Raw genomic sequence first — 23,229 nt, forward strand, 5'->3', positions numbered from 1 at the left:
TATCCCGTGGTGCATGATGGTTAATGTCGTTTATAAGGACGAGTAGCTGTTGTTCGTAGAGACAGGCTGGGAGTGACCCTCCCTGTCCAACAGAGAACAAAGGTCTTATTTTTAACTTTCTTCGCCCACCATTAGTTATCAAGTAGAAGTATGAGGAACTGGTTGGTGTAGTTAAATTGCAGTGATATTTTTGTCTTGCTCCTGGAAAAGGTAAGAAGACCGTTGCAAGCTAGCTGCTATATAGGGTTCTGTTATATTATTTATCGAGCTTTGGGCGTTCATGGATGGATGATCGTTATTCAGGGGTCGAATTAAAGATCTGCTTCTATTAAATCATTTTCTGATGAGGTATAATGGCGTCCCTCGTTATTTGTGTGTGTAACGCTGAACAATTAATTGCGTGAACGCAACCCCATATAATAATAAAACAGTAGTGTTGATTATGTTTGCTTCATCTCACTCATTATATTCTACCAACAGTGTTATGCTAAAAAAAAAAAAAAGCTGGAATTTGCAGGCTCGTCTGTCAGACTGCCGTGTCCGTGTGTCGGTGCTGCGGGTGGATGTCCTCCTGATACCTGACACCGCGTCGTGGGGGTCTGCTAGACTCCCAGACCCTGTTCCTCTGACTGTGGGACAATGTCCTGTGTTTTCCTGCTTTACAACGTTCTTGTGCTGTTGGATGCCCATGCAGACTGTTATATGTTCTTTTTTTAAGGATGAGGGATCATCAAGCCATTGACAGCTCGCTGTTGAAGGAATTGAAGTCATGTTGTGCAAAAGAGGACAACTTTCTCCCCAGAGAGGCTGGCCTGAAGCTGATGGAGTCAGCCTCCACAGAGGTAACCCGCTGACCCATTTTACACTTCTACTTTTAGCTGTGAGTGTTTCCATCCTTCAGCAAATGGAATGCAGTCATACATCTCTGCTGAAATAAAAGGTGCTGCAGACTGTTACCACCAGTCTTTAGTAGTTTTGAAATGTCTGACCCATCATTTCTTCAACAACAAAACTGAACTTTTAAAATCTTTTTTTATTTGTAAAACAAGGCTTGAAACTCATCTCTTTGATCCAGCCTTTAACTAACTTTTACTTTGCCAAGACTTGCTTTGAGCATTATCTCTCTACACTTGTGCTACTTCTGAAATGTCTTTTATGTTATATATTCTGCAAATGCTATTTCTGAACTTCATGTTAATGGTTTAGTTTTCATCATTCAATTGTATTTCATGTTCAATTTATTGGTTTTCTACTGAATATTATTATTATCAGTAGTAGTATCATTATTTTTATTAAGATTTTTTCCAAGGTTTTCATTTATTTTCTGTTTCTAAATCCTTTCTGAATATTTTAAGCACTTGTTGCTTCACATTTCATTTGCATTTCTATGTATGAAAATTGCCATTCTGGAAGAATTATTGTTCTGACTGTATTGTACAGATACTATTTCAAAGTGTATTCTACTGATCAATGATGCCTTTTTAGAACTACAGTGGGGTGTCTGCAAAATGCAGAGACATGAAGGTTGAAGAATTGTGGGGCCTGACCAGTTTTTTTGGCTACAGCACCCAGACTTTTGTTCAGGCTGTCAGTTTGCTTGACAGATTCCTCACAACTATGAAGGTAGGAAATTATACAAAACATTGAAGTGTAATTTGAGCTTTGCTTCCTTGTATTGCTGTAAATTCAAATTTTCCAGTTTGGAATTAATTAACTAAATATCCTATATTTACTAAACTTTCCATGCTTGTTTGACTTCAAATCATGAGATTCTGACTTAAAGCTATTACTGCTGTGTTGTTGCGATAGGTGCAGTCCAAACACTTGCCCTGCATTGGAGTCAGCTGTCTTCATATCGCAGCAAAAATGGTTGAAGAAGACAGCAACATCTCGCCCATCCACGAACTCATTCGCATCAGTCAAAGCAAATTCACTGTGTCAGATCTGTGCCGCATGGAGAAGATCATTTCAGAGAAGCTCAGCGTGGAGCCTGAAGCAGTCACTGCCTTAACATTTCTTCACCTCTACTATTCAGCCTTCTCACACGTGTCTGCTGGAAGGTAAATGTTTCATTTTCTCTTGTCTACTTTTGCCGTCATTGCTCATGCACAGCTTAAGTTTGCATGGCGTTGGTTAGACTGATTCTGCTTCGCGAGGTTTGTACTGGCAGATCAACTTCCCTCTATATTTTAAGGGAGGAGATCCCAAACATTGGGAGTCTGGAAGCCCAGCTTAAAGCCTGCTTATGTGGGCTTGTTTTCTCTAAAGCCAAAGTAAGCATTGTTCACAGCATAGTCGCATTCACTTTAAATCATGGGATTTGCTAATGTGCCTTTCTTTTTTTCTTAACAGCCATCAGTTCTGGCGCTGTCCCTCATTGCTCATGAGTTTAACACCCTCCATTCCATCCCCTTGTTGAAGATTGTCCAGCAATTCCAAAGACATTTAAAGGTATGGGTATCTTTACCTAACAATGTTAATTTTAGAAAGTGACTAGTAAAAATTGAGTGGGCGGTGCGGCGGCGCAGTGGGTAGCGCTGTCGCACCGCCCACTCAATTTTTACTAGTCACTTTCTAAAATTAACACAGCAAGGTGGTTCTGGGTTCGCTTCCCGCTCTGTGCGGAATTTGCATGTTCTCTCCGTGTCTGCGTGGGTTCTCTCAGCGTTCTCCGGCTTCCTCCCATCACCAAAAACATGCACTACATGTTAATTGACCAGTTCCAAATTGACTGTAGGTGTGAGTGTGTGTGCGTGTTTGTCTGCATCTCTGTGTGGCTCCGCGTTGCACTGGCGTTGCACCTGGAGTGTCCCCTGCGTCACGCCCCCAGTTAGCTGGGATAGGCTGCAGCGGCCCACGACAGTGGATGAAGCGGGTTAGGAAAATGAATGAAAGAATGAATGAATGCATAGTGAGCCCTCGTTCCTTGCGGGTAATGTGTTCCAAGAACCACATGCAATTAACGAATTCTGCGATTGAACGACAAACTATTTATCTTATTATTTATGGTAATTTAAACCTTTATAAACCCTCCCCATATTGATATTAAACCACCTTCTATCTGTATTACCTTTTCCCACACTCTTATCAACTGTTTAAAGCATTTTTGTGTCTCACAGTGTAAGTCCGAGACTCACGGAACACAGCGCACTTCCGGATGCGGTCAGCCAATAGAATGCGCGTACGGTTGGCTGCCTACCAAAAATCTATCTAAGTTGTGAGCGTTGATGCGCAAATGCGAGAGGGCGCACTGTATAATAAAAATTGACTAACTAATTTTATTCACACTATTGTAATGTTTTTGTCCGATCAGTATTGGTTGCGCAAAAGTAATTAAGTGTAAGAACATGTAAAAGAAAAAAGAAAACCTTCAGACTTAAAAGGTGCTTTTATTTTGTCAAATTTATTTAAATGGATTTCATTAGTTAATCAACCAATCGTTTAAGCGCTGGCATGATGCTTCCATAAAGACCTTCAAAGTGTCTGATCTCAGATTTATAGTTTGACCTTTACTTCTCTAAGCTTATCTGGACATTTTCACTCACTGCTTTTATCTTTATATTTCTTTTTTGTGACTAATATACAGTATAAGAGTTGTGTTTCTTAATTCCATTATTAATTGACGTTTCTCCTATTTTTGGTAATACCACATACTGTATAGGTATCGCTTGATTGATTGATGATGGCCTATTTGAAGACTATTTCTACTGTCTGCCTATGAGATGTATACTGTTTATCACTTTCACAGATCAGCGATGGTGAGCTCCTCCACTGGAAGGAATGTGTGGCAAAGTGTATGACTAAATACTGCTCAAGTGAATGTATCAAACCAGACAACAAAAAGCTTACTTGGATCGTGTCCAGGAGGACAGCACAAAATATGCAAGCTAATCACTTCAGCATACCCGGCCTTCCAACAATTCCCGAGGGGAGCTGGAACGAGTGCGAGAGGTAAATAGAGCACTTCTTGTCTTCATCTTACTAAATATTCTCAACTAAAACTTCCTTTCGACCTGTCCTATTAGGGGTCGCCACAGCGTGTCATCTTTTTGCCATTGTAGATGGTCGCTCATATTTGTTGGGCAACTTTTTTTTTACTCCGGATGCCCTTCCTGCCACAACCCTCTGCATTTATACGTGCCTGGGACCGGCCTACAGACCCTGGCTTGTGCCCAATAGAGCTGCAGATCCCGGGGATTGAACCTGGGGCAGCATACATGCAGAACATGTGCTCTGCCACTGAGCTAGATCCTCAGCCTGTACATTCTCAACTGTGATATGAAGTAATGACAAAATAGCCATTCTTGAAAAGCAACATAACTTTAAAGTCTGTTGGAGTCCCCTAAGTCAGTGGTCTCCAGCCTTTTTTGCACCATGGACCAATCCAATGAGTATGTAGCTTTATTAGCACTCTCCTCCTCATGCCAGGGTTTTTTTTTCTTTGTTTTGCTAGCCTGGGAGTTTCAATTTAGCGGTAATGTATTCGGTGTTATCGGTCGGAGCGTCTCCTTTAAGAAAGTAATCACGTGGCCGAGGTAAGCATCTTGACAAGTATCAAGAGTGACTCATAGGCAGATGTGGAGGAGAGAGTCCGGTAATTTTCCGAAACAAAACATTGTTCAGAATCAAATAATAAATAAAATGGAAACAATGTTAAAAACATGATTCCGTTTTGTTAAAAACAGTTATTTATTCTTTCTGTGAGGCCAGGTATCGATTGACCTATGGAACGGGACCGGTCTGCAGTCCAGGGGCTGAGGTCCATCGATTCATTCATCCGTCGATCTACCGCTTACCCGTAGTCGGGTCGCGGGGGCAGCAGCTTCAACAGGGAGCCCCAAACTTCCCTTTCCCCGGCCACATCCACCAGTTCTGACTGGGGGATCCCAAGGCGTTCCCAGGCCAGTGTTGAGATATAATCCCTCCGCCTGGTCCTGGGTCTGCCCTGAGTCCTCCTCCCAGCTGGAAGTGCCAGGAACACCTCCCTAGGGTGGGGCCCCGGAGGCATCCGCACCACCACCACCTCAGCTGACTTTCCACGCGAAGGAGCAACGAGCCCCTTGCGAATAGCAGTCTGATATCTCTAAGGGAGACACCAGCTATCTGCCTGAGAAAGCCTATTTCCGACGCTTGTATCCGCGATCTCGTTCTTTTGGTCATGAGCCATCGCTCATGACCATAGGTGTGGGTAGGAACGAAGATTGAACGGTAGATGGAGAGCTTTGCCTCTCGGCTTAGCTCCCTCTTTGTGACAACAGTGCGGTAAAGCGACTGCAGTACCGCTCCTGCTGCCCCAATTCTCCGTCCAATCTCACGTTCCGTTGTTCCCTCAGTCGTGAGCAGGACCCCAAGATACTTAAACTCCTTCACTTGTGGAAGGACCTCATCCCCCACTCGGAGAAGGCAGTCCACCGGTTTCCTGCTGAGGACCATGGCCTCAGATTTGGAGGTGCTGATCCTCATCCCAGCCGCTTCACACTCGGCTACAAACCGGACCAGTGAGTGCTGCAGGTCACAAGGTGATGACACAAACAGGACCACATCATCTGCAAAAAGCAGCGATGCAATCCTCAGGCCACCAAACTGTAACCCCTCCTCACCGTGACTACGCCTCGATATCCTGTCCATGAAAATCACAAACAGAATTGGTGACAAAGCCCAGCCCTGGCGAAGGCCAACAGCCACAAGGAACAAGTCAGATTTACTGCCGAGAACCTTAACGCATGCAGGGATTGGATGGCCCTGAGGAGAGGCCCCCTCACCCCATACTCCCATAGTACCTTCCACAGTAAGTCCCTGGGGACCCGATCGTACACCTTCTCCAAGTTCACAAAACACATGTAGACTGGATGAGCATACTTCCAAGCCCCCTCTAGGATTCCTGCGAGAGTGAAAAGCTGGTCTGTTGTTCCATGACCAGGACGGAACCCACATTCTTCCTCCTCAATCTGATGTTCGACAGTCGGCCAGACCCTCCTTTCCAGCACCTTTGAGTAAACTTTCCCAGGGAGGCTGAGGAGTGGGATGCCCCTGTAGTTGGCAAACACCCTCTGGTCCCCCCTTGTTAAAAAGACAAACCACCACCACAGTCTGCTGCTCTTTCGGCGCTGTGGCAAACAGTGATTTCTGTGACTTCACAGAGTCTCCAGAACAGAAGTCATAAACAGTTTTCATGGACCAAGTTAAATCCACCGTGTCTACTTAACTGATCCAACGGATGCACCTTTCCATAATGGGGACAGTTTTGCTTCTCCACATCATTATAATGATTAATTAATTAATTAATTAATTGGTTCCATGATCAGTAACCAAACTAAAAACCTTTTAGCCGATCACCTCATTGGAGATAAAATCTTGGATTGCCTCTTATTCACGTATCAGAATTTTTATTTCACAACGTTGTACAAGTGTGATTTTGTTGTCACAGAATCGCTTCTTTCTCTTCTCTTATAGCGACGACTCCAGTGAGGACATGAGCTGTGGAGAAGACAGTCCATGGGGCTCACCAGGAAGTGATGGTGAAGGCACCTTCTTCCCCTCCACCTTTCTGAGGTGCAGAACATGAGGAGTTGTCATTATGCAGTAGCAACAGAATTGTAATCGACCCCTGGCTTATAACTTAAAGTATTCACCATGATTCAGAGCAAGCCTGTGTGTTTCACCTGTCATACCATGTGCATTTGTAGGTGACAGGTTTTGATCATTAAGTGCCTGTGTTAATTCAGTTTACTGTCTGAGAGCATATCATTGTAATGCTAGATGCAATATCTTGGCAGCTTGAGAGTAAAACATCTGAATAACTGTTGTGTCTGAACTTGACACATTCCAGGAAAAACAGTGAAACACAGGGGAGATTTTATGGATGTCATGAGGTACAAGTACTGTTAAAAACCAGCCAATCAACCAGCACATCTTCAATTTGTTTTAGTATGTACTCAATTGCATCAGTATATACAGTGCTTTAATATGTATTGTGTATTTATCATTTATTACTGTGGCATATGGTGTGAAGATACCATGTTATATACGCACAGAGACATAGAAATATGTGATTTTGAATGTATGTTGTTCATGTTTACCAAGATAAGCTTACAGCTTAAAGGTAAGAAAAATGTACAAAATGTTATCTTTTGTGAATGCTCTTTGTGTTTATTTAGAGAGAATGTGAAAAGTGAAATTGGAAGGATCTGGAATAATCATTTTCAATAAAAACATTTTTTTAAAACTACAGTTTCCCTTTTGTTCCCCCCAAGTGAATGAATTCATAAAATGAGCAGTAAACAGAGGTCAAGAAGATCAGACTGCCAACGTCAGGATAATAAGAATGGAAACAAACCACAATAAAAGCAAAGCCTGCGTTTCTATGAAAAGCAGCGCAGCATCATGTATGGATTCATCTGTTTGACGTGCAAATACAACTGATGCTCAAATGACATATCAGATGGAAATAGAAGATGTATAGGATTAAACTGTTTCTGATCTACGTTTACATCTCATTCAATATTATTAGAGGGGATTTCCTTCATGCCCAGAGCTGAGTGCAGGAGGGTGGGGGAGGAAGAGGAGGAGGAGGAGGAGGAGGAGGTGATGCTGCTGCTGGTGGCGGACGGGGCTCGTCTTTTCGCTGACTGGGTGTGTTGTGTGTGTGAGTGTGTGTGTGTGTGTGTGTGTGTGTTTGTGCTCCATCTCTGATTTAACCGGCTGCCTGGAGGAGAGCGTGAGGAAGCAGTAGCAGCAGTCCGGGGGGGTTGGGAAGGCAGGCCGAGCGGAATGAGAGTGCTCCGAGCCGGGACACCTTCACCATGCATCCATCCGCCCACCATCAGACGTCCATTTTACCCGATCACATGAGCCGCTGAGCGCCGGGTTTGGCTGTCTTACAGACGGGCAGCATCCACGTCCACGCCCGGGGATGGAAACATAACCCACCGCCACGCTGCACGGGGGGGGTGTGAAAACGCTGCCAAGATGGTCCGCATCGCCAAGGCCTTGGGTTTGGTCATTCTGTGCGTCGCTGTGCTCATACTGTCCCTCATAAGTTATGTGTCTCTGAGAAAAGACAGCCTGTTCGCCTCCTCCAAATACATGGGGGGGCCGAGGATCATGTTCCACGCAGGATTTCGGTGAGTGTTTGTGATTTAGTAGAGGAGATAGTGGATTGGATGCTGATACCGTCTGATGTAAATATAAACAGAGGAGTCAGGCCTGGTGTGCGTAATGCAACCTGGATCAGTTTGGACCATTTGCTTCCTATGGATCAATCAATCAATCCATCAGCTGTCAATCAATGACCTCACATATCTGTGGCTGCTGTCCAGGTTTGCATCCTCATCAACAGCATCACTGGACAGTGAAGTTATTTCCGTGGAACTTGTTGTTTCTATGAAGCAACTCAAAGGTCCACTCAAAAATAGATAAAATGGAGAAAACTGGAAACACAATGAATACACGTTTATGTGTAAAAGAAGTTATGTTCCCAGTAAATTTTATTAATAATGGAAACTATACAAAACTAATTAAAATATGACATAAGTTGCTGTACATCGTTAAGAGGATGAATGTGGATACTCTATTATTTTATACCTATAAATCATGTGATCTCCATGGAGCAGGGGTTTCAAACCCATTTTGACCGAGGGCCACATCAGCATAATAGCTGTTCTCAAAGGGCCAGATGTAACTTATAAATGTAACTAAATGTAACTCAATGTAAAGTAAAATAAATGGAACTACATCTTAGTGGTAAATAACTCTGAATTTATTACTTATTCAAATTACAAACATTACATTTGCTTGTTGCTCTGTTATAACATAAATCTATTTAATTTGTCAGGTTATGAAACCCACACAACTCTATCAATCAAGGATCAAACTACCCAAGTTAATAAAGAAAAATAATATCAAACACAAGTTAAGACATTAACTTTGATAAAAACGTTTCTTCAAAAGTTAATATGGGCCTAAATACTGCATTGTGGGAAATGTAGTTTTTGGTCAAAGTACACTTCTGAACTATTTATTTTTAGACACTCTGACCTTTTATGCTCTCGTAGAGTGACAAAATGTAACCAAGTATGTTCACAAAGTATTTTATAGTGTAAAAAAAGCGTAATTTTTGAGGTATTTTTACTATAAAATGCCATTTTTGCTAGTGCTGTTGTACTGAATGTTGTAATGTACTTTTATCATTACAACATTAATTTGATCACTTAAGTGTTAAGACATTATTTAATAATACAAAGTAAATTCAACAAAGTATGGTGTACAGTATTGCTATTTTTAACAGAGCCTCACTTGTAGCAGCTGCAACATCAGTACATCAATAAACCTGTGACAAAATGTACTTAATTTTGAAATCAGCTGATTTGCATTTGGTATTTTAAGTATGTTTAGTAATGCATTGATTGCATGATTTTACTTGTCTTATTTCAGTTATCTCACACTGCAGTATCACTAGTTTTACTTGAGTAAGTAAACATTTGTCTGTATTGTATTTGCAAAGAATTCTTATTATAGACTCAACAGCTACTGAAAATCATTGTGCTGTCAAGCATTAACTGCCATTTCAATAATCCATTAAAATAAATAGTGAGAAGCTCCGTTTTGTTTTGTTTTTTATTAAAATAAAACAATTGTTAAGTAATCATTTCTAAGGCAGGACCAAATTAAAAAAATAACACAGTAAACCTTCAGTTTATAACACTCATGGTTACATTTTTATGATTGGTGTTTGCAGGTCTCAATTTGCCATGAATTTTCTGGATCCCTCCTTTATCCCCTTAACTAACGCCCTGAATGAAGAGCTCCAAGGAAAACCCTCCAAATGGAAGTTCAACAAGACTGCTTTTAATCAGCAGAGGTAGGAGAGATTACTTGTAAAACTATTTTATATGGTTTTTGTTCTATCCTGCAGAAAACATTGGGGATTGTTTCGTCTGTAAAAGCTGAAGCCTGAGGATAGTCTGGGATTCTGTAACTCCGTAGTTATAAGAATGCTTGTTTGTCTAGTTTTAGAGACGAAGCAAAAGAGTAGGAGGTGTTTCATATTTTACTCAAGTAAAGAAACTTCAAAAATTCCCATCAATCCATTTTCCTTCACCGCTTTATCCGCCGTTTGGGTCACGGGGAGCTGGAGCTAATCCCAGTTGGCTTAGGGCGTGAGGCGGGGGAAACTCTGGGCATGACACCAGTGCACCGCAGAGCCACACACAGACAGACAAACATGCACACACACACTCACTCCTACGGGTAATTTGGGACTGGCCAATTATCCTGAAGCGCGTGTTTTTGGAGGTGGGAGGAAGCCACAGAACCCGGAGAGAACCAACGCAGACACGGGAAGAACATGCAAACTCCACATAGAGCGGGACTCAAACTGCCTTGCTGTGCCAAGTAAAAACTAGAATGGTTGTCAAGTGAAAGTATAGAAGTAACATCAGGAAAATATATTGAAAATAATAAAAGCCAGGTCCTCAATGCAGAACAATGGGCCTAGCAGGAAGGAGGTTTTTCATTGGTTACATATCATCAATGTTTCTTACTTTAGCTCTAAGTATTTATTACTCATTTAATTTTAATGATAAGAAAAATTACAACTTGCCAGCTCGGCTCTGGCCTCGTCTGCCTGAGGATACGATTTGCTTTCAGAACCATTAAAATTTCTCAAATCACATCAAAAAAGATCTCTTGAAAAAATTCTTAAAATTTTAACGTATTGTTTTATTGCCATCAATTTAATCTGGTTTTACTTCATATTTTTGCTGTTGTTCGTTGTGTTGTCAATGTTTATTGATAGACGCCTTATCTATTTTGCTCAGTCAGCATTTTTGACAGACTGATGAGCAATAAAATCTATGAATTTCTTTAAAGTTTTATTTCAAGGCTGCTGTCAGTTTTTTAATTGGCATTTGTATTTTTTAAAATTGTGTGATGGTTTAATCTTGTTGCTAAAATCAGTCTGTACAATTATCTTTTTTCCAGAAAAGACATCTTCAACTATATTGACATTCCCAACAATTTCTCCCTCACAAAGAACAAAGTGCATGTTGGCCAGCTGATGCACTTTGACTACTCCAGTCACAAGTATGTGTTCTCCATCAGCAACAACTTCAAATCCCTGCTCCCAGACGTTTCTCCGATCCATAATAAGCATTACAGCATATGCTCTGTGGTGGGCAACAGCGGCATCCTGACTGGCAGTCACTGTGGTCCTGAAATCGACCAGGCCGACTTTGTGTTCAGATGCAACTTTGCCCCCACAGAAATCTACTCAAAGGATGTGGGCAAGAAGACCAACCTGACGACCTTTAACCCAAGCATCCTGGAGAGGTACTACAATAACCTGCTCACTATTCAGGATAGGAATAATTTCTTCCTCAATCTGAAGAAGCTGGAGGGAGCGATCTTGTGGATCCCTGCTTTCTTCCTTCATACTTCAGCCACAGTAACCAGAACCCTGGTGGATTTCTTTGTGGAGCACAAAGACCAACTGAAGATTGAGCTGGCCTGGCCAGGAAACATCATGCATGACGTTAACAAGTAAGAATGTTGATATGACTGTTGAGATTGTTGAGTCAAAAGTTAAAAAAATGGGAGTCGAAATTGGCTTGGTTTGGCTGAATTAGGGGCCCTGATGCAGTAGTTCAATGTTGCCATGCACTGAGCATAACACCCCCCCTGCCACACCACAGGATAGATTCCCATTTACCTGTCATTGCTTTAAGATTACCTGTTAATATGTAATAAATAACTAAATTTCTCATAGCAGTTTTAATCTTTAAGACGGGTGTCTTTTGGGGGTCGAGGGGGCTCATGACCTCAGTATTTATGAAAGTGTCCATTTGAGTTGCCTTGAATGTAGTATTGTAGAAAATGCTTAAATCATATACTTAAACTGAAACAGAATCGATGGAAAACATGAGAAAGTACAGTCACACGGTAAAAAGGATTACGGTGGGTAGATAGTGAAGGTTGAGTCAAGATATTTTTTGGAGTTTGTCTGTAATTTGTCTTTCCTGTCACAGGTACTGGAAAACTAAAAACCTGTCCCCTAAACGCCTCAGCACTGGAATCCTTATGTATACCCTGGCTTCTGCCATGTGCGATGAGATCCATCTCTATGGCTTCTGGCCTTTTGGCTGGGACCCAAATACAGGAAAGGACCTGCCGTACCACTACTATGACAAGAAAGGGACAAAATTCACCACTAAGTGGCAGGAGACCCACCAGCTGCCCAGTGAGTTCAAGCTGCTCTACAAACTGCACAGAGAAGGTGTGATTAAACTCAGCCTGACACACTGCTCTTAGACACGCGGGTGGTGGATGGTTTAGGAGTTGACTCCAGAGAGCTTGACCCAGCTGCATTAGTTCAGCTCAGTGCTTCTGTTATGACCCACAATGCATGATAAGTACTAAGGGCAATTAGGACACCAACATTGTACAAACACACTCAGACAAAACTCTACTTTCACATGAAGATGTCAAGCTTACTCTGGATTTAAATCACACTTGTTGTTGTCTTGTACAGGTTGGACATTGATGCTTCTCAGTTACTTCCATTACTCTCCTTTGCATGGCTGCTTGCTGTGGCTAAACAGATTGAACAGAAAAAGTATATATTTTAACTGGAGTCCACAGAGGATTCAGGTGTGGAAACACACCTGCATCTTCCAATTCTGTTTAAAACAATATTTATTGATTAATCAACTTTTGAAATGTTTAAATGATTCCGCAATCAAAATCACTGCCTAATCTCAGGGAAAGAGTTAGATCAGTGTTTTTTTTCCTTTTGTAATTAGATTCAGTGTTTCAGGAGAAGTGCAGTTACTGTTTCTAGACCCTTTTCCCCCCATTAGGTGTCAGATAATCTGCACTACTCCAGACAATGGTATTTGTTTACAAGCCTTTACTCTCAATATTTGCATCTTTTATGCTCTGTAGACTGACTGTCCACTTCCAATTTTGTTGAGATTCTACAATTTTTTGGTACAAGAATCAACATTCCAATAATAAGCCATAATTCATAGATGGATGATGGCATTGTGCCATTAAAAGACTGAGGTGTAAAAAAGTAGCAGCAAGTATGCTGGGACATTTGAAATAACCTTTAACAACAGGTCAGCAGCCACGCTACAAGCTGCATTTGAATCATAGAGCTTAGATCTTTGGAAACTGCTGTTTAATAATGCTTGCTACAATATGGCCTCCTCCTAGTTTTACTTTGCTAAATACAGTGGTATGAAAAAGTTAGGGCACCCCTGACAATTTCCGTTATTTTCATTTTAAAATCATTTGGTGTTTGGATCGTCAACTTCATTATGATTTATCAAAAAAAAAAAAGATGGATACAGCAATATATCAGAAGTGAATCGAAGTTTATTGGATTAACAGAAGATAGAAAATATGCACACACAAAAAATCTAAATTACAGGTACAAAAATGTGGGCACCCCAGCAGGACAAAAACATAAATGTTTGTAGAGCCTCCTTTTGAAAAAATAACAGCTTCTCGACGCTTCCTAAGACTTCCAATGAGTTTCTGAATGGAGGTATTTTGGACCAATCCCACTCCCCAAACATCCCCAGTTTGGTTAGGTTTGGTGGTTGCCAGGCATAGACAGCCTGCTTCAGATCATCTCCAGATTTTCAGTGATATTTTGGTCTGGAGACTGGGATGGACATCCCAGAACATTTTTCTTGGTCCTTTGCGTGAATGCCAGAGTAGATTTTTGAGCAGTGGTTTGGATCGTTGTCATTTTGAAATATCCAGTAATAGTGTAACTTCAACTTTGGGACTAATTGCTGAATATTAATCTCAAGAATCTGCTCATATTGAGTGGAATCCATGCGACCCTGATCTTTAGCGTGATTCTCAGTACAGGTATTCCTCACCTTAAGATTTGAGTTACATCATTCTCAATTTGAGTTACATCAGTCTTGATTATACGTCAGTGTTATAAAAAAAATCATGGAAAATAAAAAATCATTTACGTCATTTTACTTGACTTTACGTCTTTCCGTTGCAAATATTAGAATTGTAAAATCACATTTGAAGTGTTAAAAGCCAATAATATCATGTTACTGTAGAATAAATAAGAATAAAAACCTAATATTTTATTATTAGCCTGTAGCAACCACCACCACACAGAATGCGGAAAAAATGGCTGAAGACAAGACTGTGTCCTACAAGATGGTAATGTGTTTTCTGTCCTACATTAGAAATAGAAATTTAATTATAATTCTGTTTTGATGCATATGGCTGTGTCCATCAGTTTTTTGACAGATTAAAATGAAGTTGTTGATTCAAACAGCCAACTGTTACGGGTGTCCAAACTTTTTCATACCATTGTATAACCTGAATAAAACTTTAAAACATCTTGTATATAAACATTTATACTCACTTCAAAGAGATCTTCATCACAACATTTCAAATGAAAACAATAATGTCTACAAAGCTCTGTTACTTCCATATTACATCAAACTACATATTTATTTCAATGACTCATTAAATTTGTTTTCGCAAAAATCACATTTGTGGATTGAACTTGAGTCGTGAACTTGAGTCTTGGAGAAAATACATTCAGAACAGCCATATATACATATACATATATATATATATATATATATATATATATATATATATATATATATATATATATATATATATATATATATATACACATACTGTACACACACACACACACACATATATATATGTACGGTTTCTCACAGAAGTCAAGATATTTATTGTTCAGAAAACAACATATTTCCAAGTTATGTTTGTGTAATTACAATACAGGTTGTACCATCTATCTTTAAATCTATTACAAAGATTTTTTAAGTTCTTTTTCATTTCTAGTCATTTTACAATGTCATATTTGTTGTAAGACACAAGGCAATCACTCCTGCTCCTGGCCAATACATAGTTAGCCACTTAAATAAATCTACAAAGTGATAATCTGCAGAACATTTGAGTAAACGTGAAAGTGTTAAAAGCTTCGTCAGGGACCGCCTTGAACAGCAATTAAAACCTTATACTCTACTATATTACCCCATGTCAGCCCAATCGGCCTGTGGGGACTTAGCCTTGGATGATAACCAATAAGTTTCTTGAAACCAATCAGGTCCTTTCGAAACTCCAAAAAAATGTCTCAGCAGATTAACCCAGGTGATGTGTCTCATGCCAATGACCCTCATTAGTATACAAAGGTTCGGTGAAACTTTCAACGAACCCCCTTTGACACCCCCTTAGCAACCCCAGGGGGTGTCAACTGCGGTCGTTGAAATGTGAATAACACTGACCACACCCCAAAGGGTTAATAAGCTGGGACATGACCAACCACCTTCAGAACTGACCAAGTCTCTTGGATGAGAGACGAAACGTCGTCAAGAACTTTCTTAACGTCCAGTGGATTGATTTAAACAGCTTTGGATAGCCATGACCTGGAGAACCGAGAACTTACAGACGTATCCAATAAGCATCATGGCATGTCATGTCTGCATATCATTCTCTGTGTCTGGCTATGACATCCTACAGACACAAGCACTGAAACTGCTATAGTGTAGGTGTTACTACATCAACATATCATCTTCCCTGTCTGTTGTGAACAGCTTGAGCAAGATGGAAAAAAACAACAACAAGATGCTGAATCTTTCGATGACTTGATGCTGCAGCCAAGTATATGAGCCACTGGCTGAAAAAAAAGAAGAGTTTGTAGCCTTGTACCCAGATGATTTTGTGCTCAACAACCAATTTTCCCTTCCATGTGAAGTTTCAAGAGGTACACATTAAAGATAACTGACATGTTTCAATTTCATTAAAGCCTAAAATGATGGATTATTCAGGCAAAGGGTTACTATTTTGTGTGACATATACTCACAAAATGTGAGTACCTTTACATGCAGTGGTGGTACCTCTGGACTTTTTTCATTAAAATGTTGGAATATGTTAGTATTTTCAGTGCTGTAAATAGTACTGACAGGAACAGAGGGACAGAACACATAGACACCTAATTTCTGTGCCAAGTCAGGCTGTTTATCTGAACTCGGAGTCAAAATAACTGAAGGAAAAACTTGACTTCACTTTGTGTGAATATAGCATTAATATAGATTTTCAGCATAAACTAGCTTGATATTGAGTTGGGTGGGGATGATTCAGTAACTAGGTTGTATTTTCCACCCAATCTCTTCTTTCCTTCTAATTTTTGGATGAGCAGGGATTTGGACAGTCAGGTGCTTCCAAGACAGTGATAGCTGGAACTAGAATTATTAACGACTCTACAGAAATCCATTGGCAACATTACAGTAGTATGTTTTATGGGTTTTACAGTCCTTTTTAAATTATCATTATAAATAGTAATAAAAATAAATAAATAACTTCATACATACATACATACATACATGCATGCATGCATGCATGCATGCATACATACATACATACATACATACATACATACATACATACATACATACATACATACATACATACATACATACATATATTCCTACATACATACATACATTTATACATAAATACATAGATAAATACATAAATAAGCATAATTTCACATCTCATTCATTATTTTTTAAATTTGGCCAATATGGATTAAAGCTAAAGTGACACTCAAATACTTTTGTTGACCAGACCTGAACAAGCTGGTGTTGATGATACAAAAAAAAAAAGAGGAAAACAACATTCATAATAATAATTGTAATATTGACTCTAAAGGAACAGAACATCTTTGTATGGGGAAAGAGCTGGAACTGGCTCCTGGAAAAACAATTGTATAGTAATTCATAAAAAATGTTAGACTAACTGAAGAAGTCTCTTGGATGAGAGACGAAACATCTTCAAGAACTTTCTTAACGTCCAGTGGATTGACTTAAACAGCTTTTGGTTAGACTAACACCTGTCTAACATCTTGTGACTTTAATCATGGTGCTAGCGTGGCTAAAAAATGAGGAAACTTTACATTTTGGACACATATTTTGAATTCTTTAATTATGTAGCAGGACACGATGGTGCAGTGGGTAGCGCTGTTGCCACACAACAAGGCGGGTCCGGGTTCGAGTCCCATTCTGTGCGGAGTTTGCATGTTCTCCCCGTGTCTACGTGGGTTCTCTCTGGGTTGTCCGGGTTCCTCCCACCCCATAAACATGCGCTTCAGGTTAATTCGCCGTTCCAAATTGCCCATAGGAGTGAGTGTGTGTGTGTGTTTGTGTGTGTGTGCGTGTGTGTGTGTGTGTGTGTGTGTGTGTGTGCGTGCATGCGTGCGTGTGTGTGTGTAGCTCCGCGGTGCACTGGTGTCACGCCTGGAGTTTCCCCGCCTCACACCCTAACACAAGCTGGGATAGGCTCCAGCTCCCTGTGACCTGCGCAAGCGGATGAAGTGCTTAAGAAAATGAATGAATGAATGATTTAGCAACAAATAATATTGCTACAATGTGATGTTAAGATGAGAAAGGAGTAGTAGCTATACCTTACTGCATCTTATATAAAGAGCATGGCCCATTTAAAATATATGCATGTGAAGCACTTAAAAGCCTTGTAGGCAAGTTTTTTATATGACTTTTTAGAAGATTGATATGAGGGTAAAATGTTTATTATATAATTTTTGTTATTGTTTGTGTTACTGGTATTTGATTTCTTTTCAAGGGAGATGTTTGAAGGCTAAAATCAGAACCCTACTGATATATTTCACATGGGACCAAACCTCTATAGATCATCTTAACAATGAACAAGATTTATTTTTTGTATGAAGATCTTGTGTTTTAAATAAACTGAAACACACTGCCCCAAACACTGAAACCTAATCACATGATCATCTCGTGACTGCAGCATGAGCTCCTACTTAAACATTCTGGTTTAGTGCTGAGGTCTAGTAAACAGCAGTGTTGTCTCATACACTCCTCAGAAGAAGTGTGTGGTTTCAAATTTAGTGTGGTTGACGTTTGCTTGCCATTCTGTACCACACAAGAAAGAAATCTTTTGTTTGTCTCATTTCGGATAGTGAACTTACGTGTTTCCAAATCACAGTGCAATCATTATAAGAATGATCACCTTGACATATCTGATGGAGAAGTTGGGCTGATGATTTCATAGATACGTACATTTAGAAAATAATTTATTTTCTGTAGTTCATTAGGAATGTTCTATAGGTACACCAAAGAGTAGTTCAGTGTCTGGAGGAGAATGTTACTTTAGTTTGACACCAATTCATTTGATATTTTCAAAACTGTATGGCAACATGCATCATATTGAAGTGGAATATCCCTTATTTAATGTGGAATATCACTTTTATGGCGCAAAATCATTTAAAACTTTGTATTTATGGTGTCAGTCATAGTATTGTGGAATTTATACAGATATGTTTTATCACAGGAGCAGACATGAATGCTGGTCACATTCCACTTCCAGAAGGATTCTCCTAATGTTCAAAGCCAATGTGTAGAATGTGTGTAAAAAGTTATAATACTTAAGTCTGTGATGATAACAGTAAAGCTTTCTGTGCAATACATTAACCTGACAGGAAAGTGGACATAAAATGTCTTTATTCCAAATGCAGCACTGTATAGGATCAGCTCCAACAACCCTTTAACATTCCTGTGTTTGATCTGCATGGCAAATTTGTTTCATGATACATAGAAAAAAGCTTGCCTGCTTATGTACATTTTGTAGACAAGTCATACCATATAAGGGACTTTGCAATGTTGTTTGATCTAACAAAAACAATCATGAAATATAACAAATGTAATCATGTCTTAAATGGTTTTTGATTACAATTCATGATGAATATACACTGCTTGCCTGCATATTTCTTCCATCAATTGTGTCAAATAAAAACAGTATTTTTCTCCAAGATAACCCATTTGAAGATAATTCTTTTTTCTTTTGTGAATTACAACTATTTCATCCATCATCCAAGTTTTTGGAAAACGACACATATTCAGCAACTACACACAATCTTAAAAACTGAAGTCTCTTCTACTTCCTTTTTCTTCTCCAGAGGTGAATAAATAATATAACAGTGAAGGAATTCTTACAATATTGCTTCAAGTGAATTGGACCAGATTTCCAGTACAAGAGTTCCACTACTAGTTCCACTACTGGATTGTATTTTAATTGATTTTACAAAGTCAAATTCTTTTCTGTGTCCTCTAGTAGTCCAACTCCTGAAAACAATAACATTGAAAAATGCATAGTCAACTGGGACAAGTGTAAAAGAGAGGCTGCTGTTAGTAGCATCAGCAGGCACACTTCCTCCTGTCGTGGGTCCCCTGTAAATCATGGCTGGTGACTGTGCTGCCATTGGGCTCAGAGCCGCGGCCACCATAAGTGCTCTGTTCCATCCTCTTCATCACCAGGTCCAGCAGTGTGCTCACGGCTTGGTCCACTTCAACACCCGTCATTGCACTTGTCTCAAAGTAAGGGATGCTGATGAGAAAATATCAAACCTATTTCAACATATTCTTTCTGTATGTGTACTATGTTGACTGAAATCCTGACACACAGGATTGAAAACATTTTCTAAAGATGGAACAGGAAAATCAGAGGTAGGTTGAAACCAACTCAATTGCTCCTCCCTGTGGTTAAAAAGCAGCATCATGTATTTGGGGCATGTATTCAGTCAGACAGACAGTTAGACAGACACAGTCAGACAGACAGACAAACGGATAGACATTGCCTCACCCATATCTCTCTGCCAGATCTTTTGCCTGCCTCACGTGAACGTCCCTTACATCTTGCAGGTCTGCCTTAGTGCCCACCAGCACGATGTCTGGACTGTCACAGTACGCATTAGCCTGTAGTTGACCTGTAACACCACAGGCAGAGAAGTTTAAACCCATGTGCAGCAAACAGACACGCATGAGCAAGCTTGAAAAGCTGAAGAAATTCTTGTAGTCAAGGTAAAATGCAGTTTTACATCTACCCCCTAGTGACAAAAAATCATTTATCTATAACAAAGTTGCTGACATGACACATACTCATCCAATTCCTGACGTTGAGGAAACTTTGCTGATTGGTCAAGTCAAACATCAGCAGGAAGCCCATGGCGTCCCTGAAGAAAGCTGTAGTGAGGCTGCGGAACCTGAAAACACATGGAGAACTGATATTTTGCTAGACATAGCTACTGTGTATACTTCAACCATCCTGACAGTCCTCCTGTTCCCAACAGGAGGTTGGTGTTTTCCGAGCTCTAAGTGATTTTATTCTAAATACAAACTTATACAGCTCTGGGTGTTTGCTTACAACTACAAAATGTTTATCTGAAGCGAATTGAAACTTATCAATTTAACGTGAGCAAAGCCAATATTCTCACCATTTGTATTATAAAAGGCACATAATTTGCATTGCCCAGTGACAAACTGCATGTAATCCAGACAATGCATTAACTCCATATGCATTTTTATAGTGTGTGTAAAATTCTGTTAACATTTAACAAGTTCATAGAACTGCTTGCTTGTCACTTGTTTTTGTGGTTACAGCATTTTTTTTTTGCTCATTCCAACAGTATTTTTTAAGCCCTCTGCTGCATCTCTCAGTCTGCTTTAAAGTGTTAAATACATCCCAAACACATCTGATTTACCTCTCCTGTCCTGCCGTATCCCAGAGTTGAAGGTGGACTCTGAAGTTCCTTTCTGTTCTCCCATCGGCCCCTGTCCCGGTGTACACCTGAAACAAACCACAAACCAGATAATCCAATCAAACTCTGACGTGGGTTCAACAAGTGTCAAGAATCACACAGTTCAGACAACTTTTTAAATCTTGAATATTCTCACTAAAAGAAGAGGCACTTAGTGGCACTCACCACTCTCTTTTCTTTGAAGTCAATGCCGACGGTGGTTGTGAACTTGCGGTTGAACTTGTTGTCAGTGTACCTGTGGAGGAATGTGGTCTTTCCCACGCCTGAGTCCCCAAGGGCAAGTAGCTTGATCAGATAGTCGTAGTCTGAGGTCGCCATTGTGTAGACAAGTGCGCTACCTGCCACAGAAGATTACTACGTCGTTTTGATGTATCCTGGTAGATTATAAAAGTTCAAAGAATTCTGAGAAAGAGATGCCAAGTAAATACTTACAATTCTAAATTATGAATAAAATAGTTCCACATATACAGCAGTTTTCAGTCTACAGAGTCAGGATAATAACACAGGCTTTGTGGGATGTTTTGAATCCACTTTCATGAGGGACTGATCTGAGAGGTACGAGCACATGACTGAGGCTTGCTTCCACATGAGCAGTCAAATGCCTCACTAGTTTTCTCAGACTACCCAGAATGTAAAAAAAAAAAAACTGTTTGGCAGACAGAACTCCTTTTATTGGCTTGAACTGTTTGGGGCAGACAAGTCATCACTGCATGACACTACTAAGTTCACAGCAATGCAATCATTACACTAGCAGCTGGGGCAAGAGAGGACAAAAATGCAAGCATGGATAATCAGATTTTAACATGCAAGAAATATTTGAGTCCCCAAGGGCACAAACAATCATGAGGAATTTACTTTTTTTGGTATGTTAAAAAATAAAACCTTGAACTCAGCAACAATATAAACATGGGGTACTACAGCGAAATCAAGTGCGAGTTCCTATGTGTATGAATTATGGCACTGAGATCTTTGTAATGAAGAGAGAAAGGAGAGATTGAATGATCAGTCCTGACAAACAGCGATTGATTTTGAAGAAAAAAAAAAATTCCAGAAGGAAACTCAGACATATTTGATCATTTTCAAAAATATTCCCAGTTTCAAATTCAATTGTGTTTGAAAGATCCTTTAAAATTATTAAAAAAGCACCTTACCAGTCTATCTGGACGAAGGGCCAGTGTCCATTCGAAGGCTCCTCAACTTGTCCTAAATAAAATAATCACTGTCATGATGTGATGGCACATCCATTCCCCTTCTTACATGTGATCCAGGGAGGAGTTTCATAGCAGAAGAAAAAGCTTGCGAGGCTGTGCCTTACAGACTTTTGGTTTTATGGTATTTCATGAGAAAAAAAAGGTCTTTTGAAAACTGGACTGTGGTCTCTGCTGATGAATAATGTGTGCCTTTGTGGAGTTCAGTAGAAATTACACAACTACTTTAGAGGCTCAATGAAGGAATCCTTCCTCTGTGGACAACATGAAAACAACAAAAGGCATTTTAAGAACGGACTTAATTCACATTGCCCATATGTTTTATTTTCTGTACTAGCGCTGAGCAACATTAAATGAGTATTAACACTGGCAAAATAATGACTTGTACATAATATGAACATCACAGATAAAACCAAAAATATACTAAAACTTTTGAAGTCCTCTTTGTTCATTAAAATCAGAAATGCAGATTTCATTAAAACCAGAAATGACATGAAATTATTGATTGCTGACTTTAAGGACAATTTTTAGATGCCAGCAAACAAAGTCAAAGTACTGTACCCTCAATAGTCTTCTTTACAGTAAAGCACTGCAGAAAACCAGGTTTAAGTTTACAATACCTCATATATTTGCACATACTGAATGGTAACATTTGAGGAACAATTTTGGTGTGCAATCACTTGTATCCAGTGCAATTTTTTAAATTTTTGCTATGACTTTTACAACTGTTGTCTTGCTAAAAATAAAATTTTCATTTTAGTATTTAAGTGAATATTTTTACAAATATATTAATACTGTACATCAGTTTATCCATCAAATTCAAAAATATATTTGTACATTTAAGAAACTTTTGTATTAAATCACTAGCTTTGATCTATGGTCTTACTCACACTGGCCTTCTCCGTTGGTATTCTATCTTATCCGGTTCCTGAGTGTACAATAGTTGAAATTTGACCATGACCTAGTTTTTTCAAGGTCAAGGTCATCATCCCATTTTCATCCCCTTTGCCACCCGAGTAATGTGGTTTTTGTTTCATCTTTCTATCTGCAATGGTTGCGAAGATATTCGGTGGGCTAACAGACGGACAGATAGAGGAACACACCAACACTGACAATTACAACACATCCCCTTTGTGGGATGTATTCACACTTTATGACATCCCATAAACTCTGCTTCAGTATGATTTTGATCCAAGTAATAATCTGGATCTGGTGATGCAGAATCATATTATGAATGTTAGAGCATCATGAGACTATGGCTATTAGATACAATGACATAATGGGGAGGCTTAGCTGCTTTGACAGAGGTAAGTCCTCTCTGAGGGTTCTCTCACTTTTTAAAGTGCTGTAAAGAAAATTTTAAAAAATCACCCAACTGTT

General features: G+C 39.6%; 3 protein-coding genes across 6 annotated transcripts; 2 read left to right on the forward strand and 1 right to left on the reverse strand.

Moving 5' to 3' along the window:
* Positions 1-56: 56 nt before the first annotated feature.
* On the forward strand, positions 57-7,225 carry LOC137592636 (cyclin-G2-like). Its single transcript, XM_068310933.1, has 8 exons — positions 57-210; positions 719-842; positions 1,486-1,623; positions 1,810-2,060; positions 2,195-2,273; positions 2,353-2,451; positions 3,749-3,951; positions 6,454-7,225. The coding sequence occupies exons 2-8, from the start codon at positions 720-722 to the stop codon at positions 6,563-6,565; spliced, it is 1,005 nt and encodes a 334-aa protein (XP_068167034.1). The 5' UTR covers positions 57-210; position 719; the 3' UTR covers positions 6,566-7,225.
* A 602-nt stretch (positions 7,226-7,827) lies between these two features.
* On the forward strand, positions 7,828-12,441 carry LOC137592998 (alpha-N-acetylneuraminate alpha-2,8-sialyltransferase ST8SIA3-like). Its single transcript, XM_068311550.1, has 4 exons — positions 7,828-8,123; positions 9,737-9,859; positions 10,981-11,538; positions 12,024-12,441. The coding sequence occupies exons 1-4, from the start codon at positions 7,969-7,971 to the stop codon at positions 12,304-12,306; spliced, it is 1,119 nt and encodes a 372-aa protein (XP_068167651.1). The 5' UTR covers positions 7,828-7,968; the 3' UTR covers positions 12,307-12,441.
* A 4,332-nt stretch (positions 12,442-16,773) lies between these two features.
* Positions 16,774-23,213, reverse strand: LOC137592753 (ras-related protein Rab-27B-like). Of its 4 annotated transcripts, none has more exons than XM_068311127.1 (6): positions 21,793-23,213; positions 20,807-20,979; positions 20,585-20,670; positions 19,983-20,086; positions 19,687-19,810; positions 16,774-19,431 (listed from the first exon to the last, which is right to left on the reverse strand). In XM_068311127.1, exons 2-6 carry the CDS (start codon positions 20,957-20,959, stop codon positions 19,242-19,244), a joined length of 657 nt encoding a protein of 218 aa, XP_068167228.1. In that variant the 5' UTR covers positions 20,960-20,979; positions 21,793-23,213; the 3' UTR covers positions 16,774-19,241. The 4 variants fall into 4 exon arrangements, with proteins under 4 accessions (XP_068167228.1, XP_068167229.1, XP_068167226.1 ...); XM_068311128.1 differs by lacking the exon at positions 21,793-23,213 and adding an exon at positions 21,074-21,215; XM_068311125.1 differs by having other exon boundaries at positions 16,775-19,431; positions 20,807-21,015.
* Positions 23,214-23,229: the final 16 nt, after the last annotated feature.

Source organism: Antennarius striatus, chromosome 3, assembly GCF_040054535.1.
Source record: "Antennarius striatus isolate MH-2024 chromosome 3, ASM4005453v1, whole genome shotgun sequence".
Classification (NCBI taxonomy): domain Eukaryota; kingdom Metazoa; phylum Chordata; class Actinopteri; order Lophiiformes; family Antennariidae; genus Antennarius; species Antennarius striatus.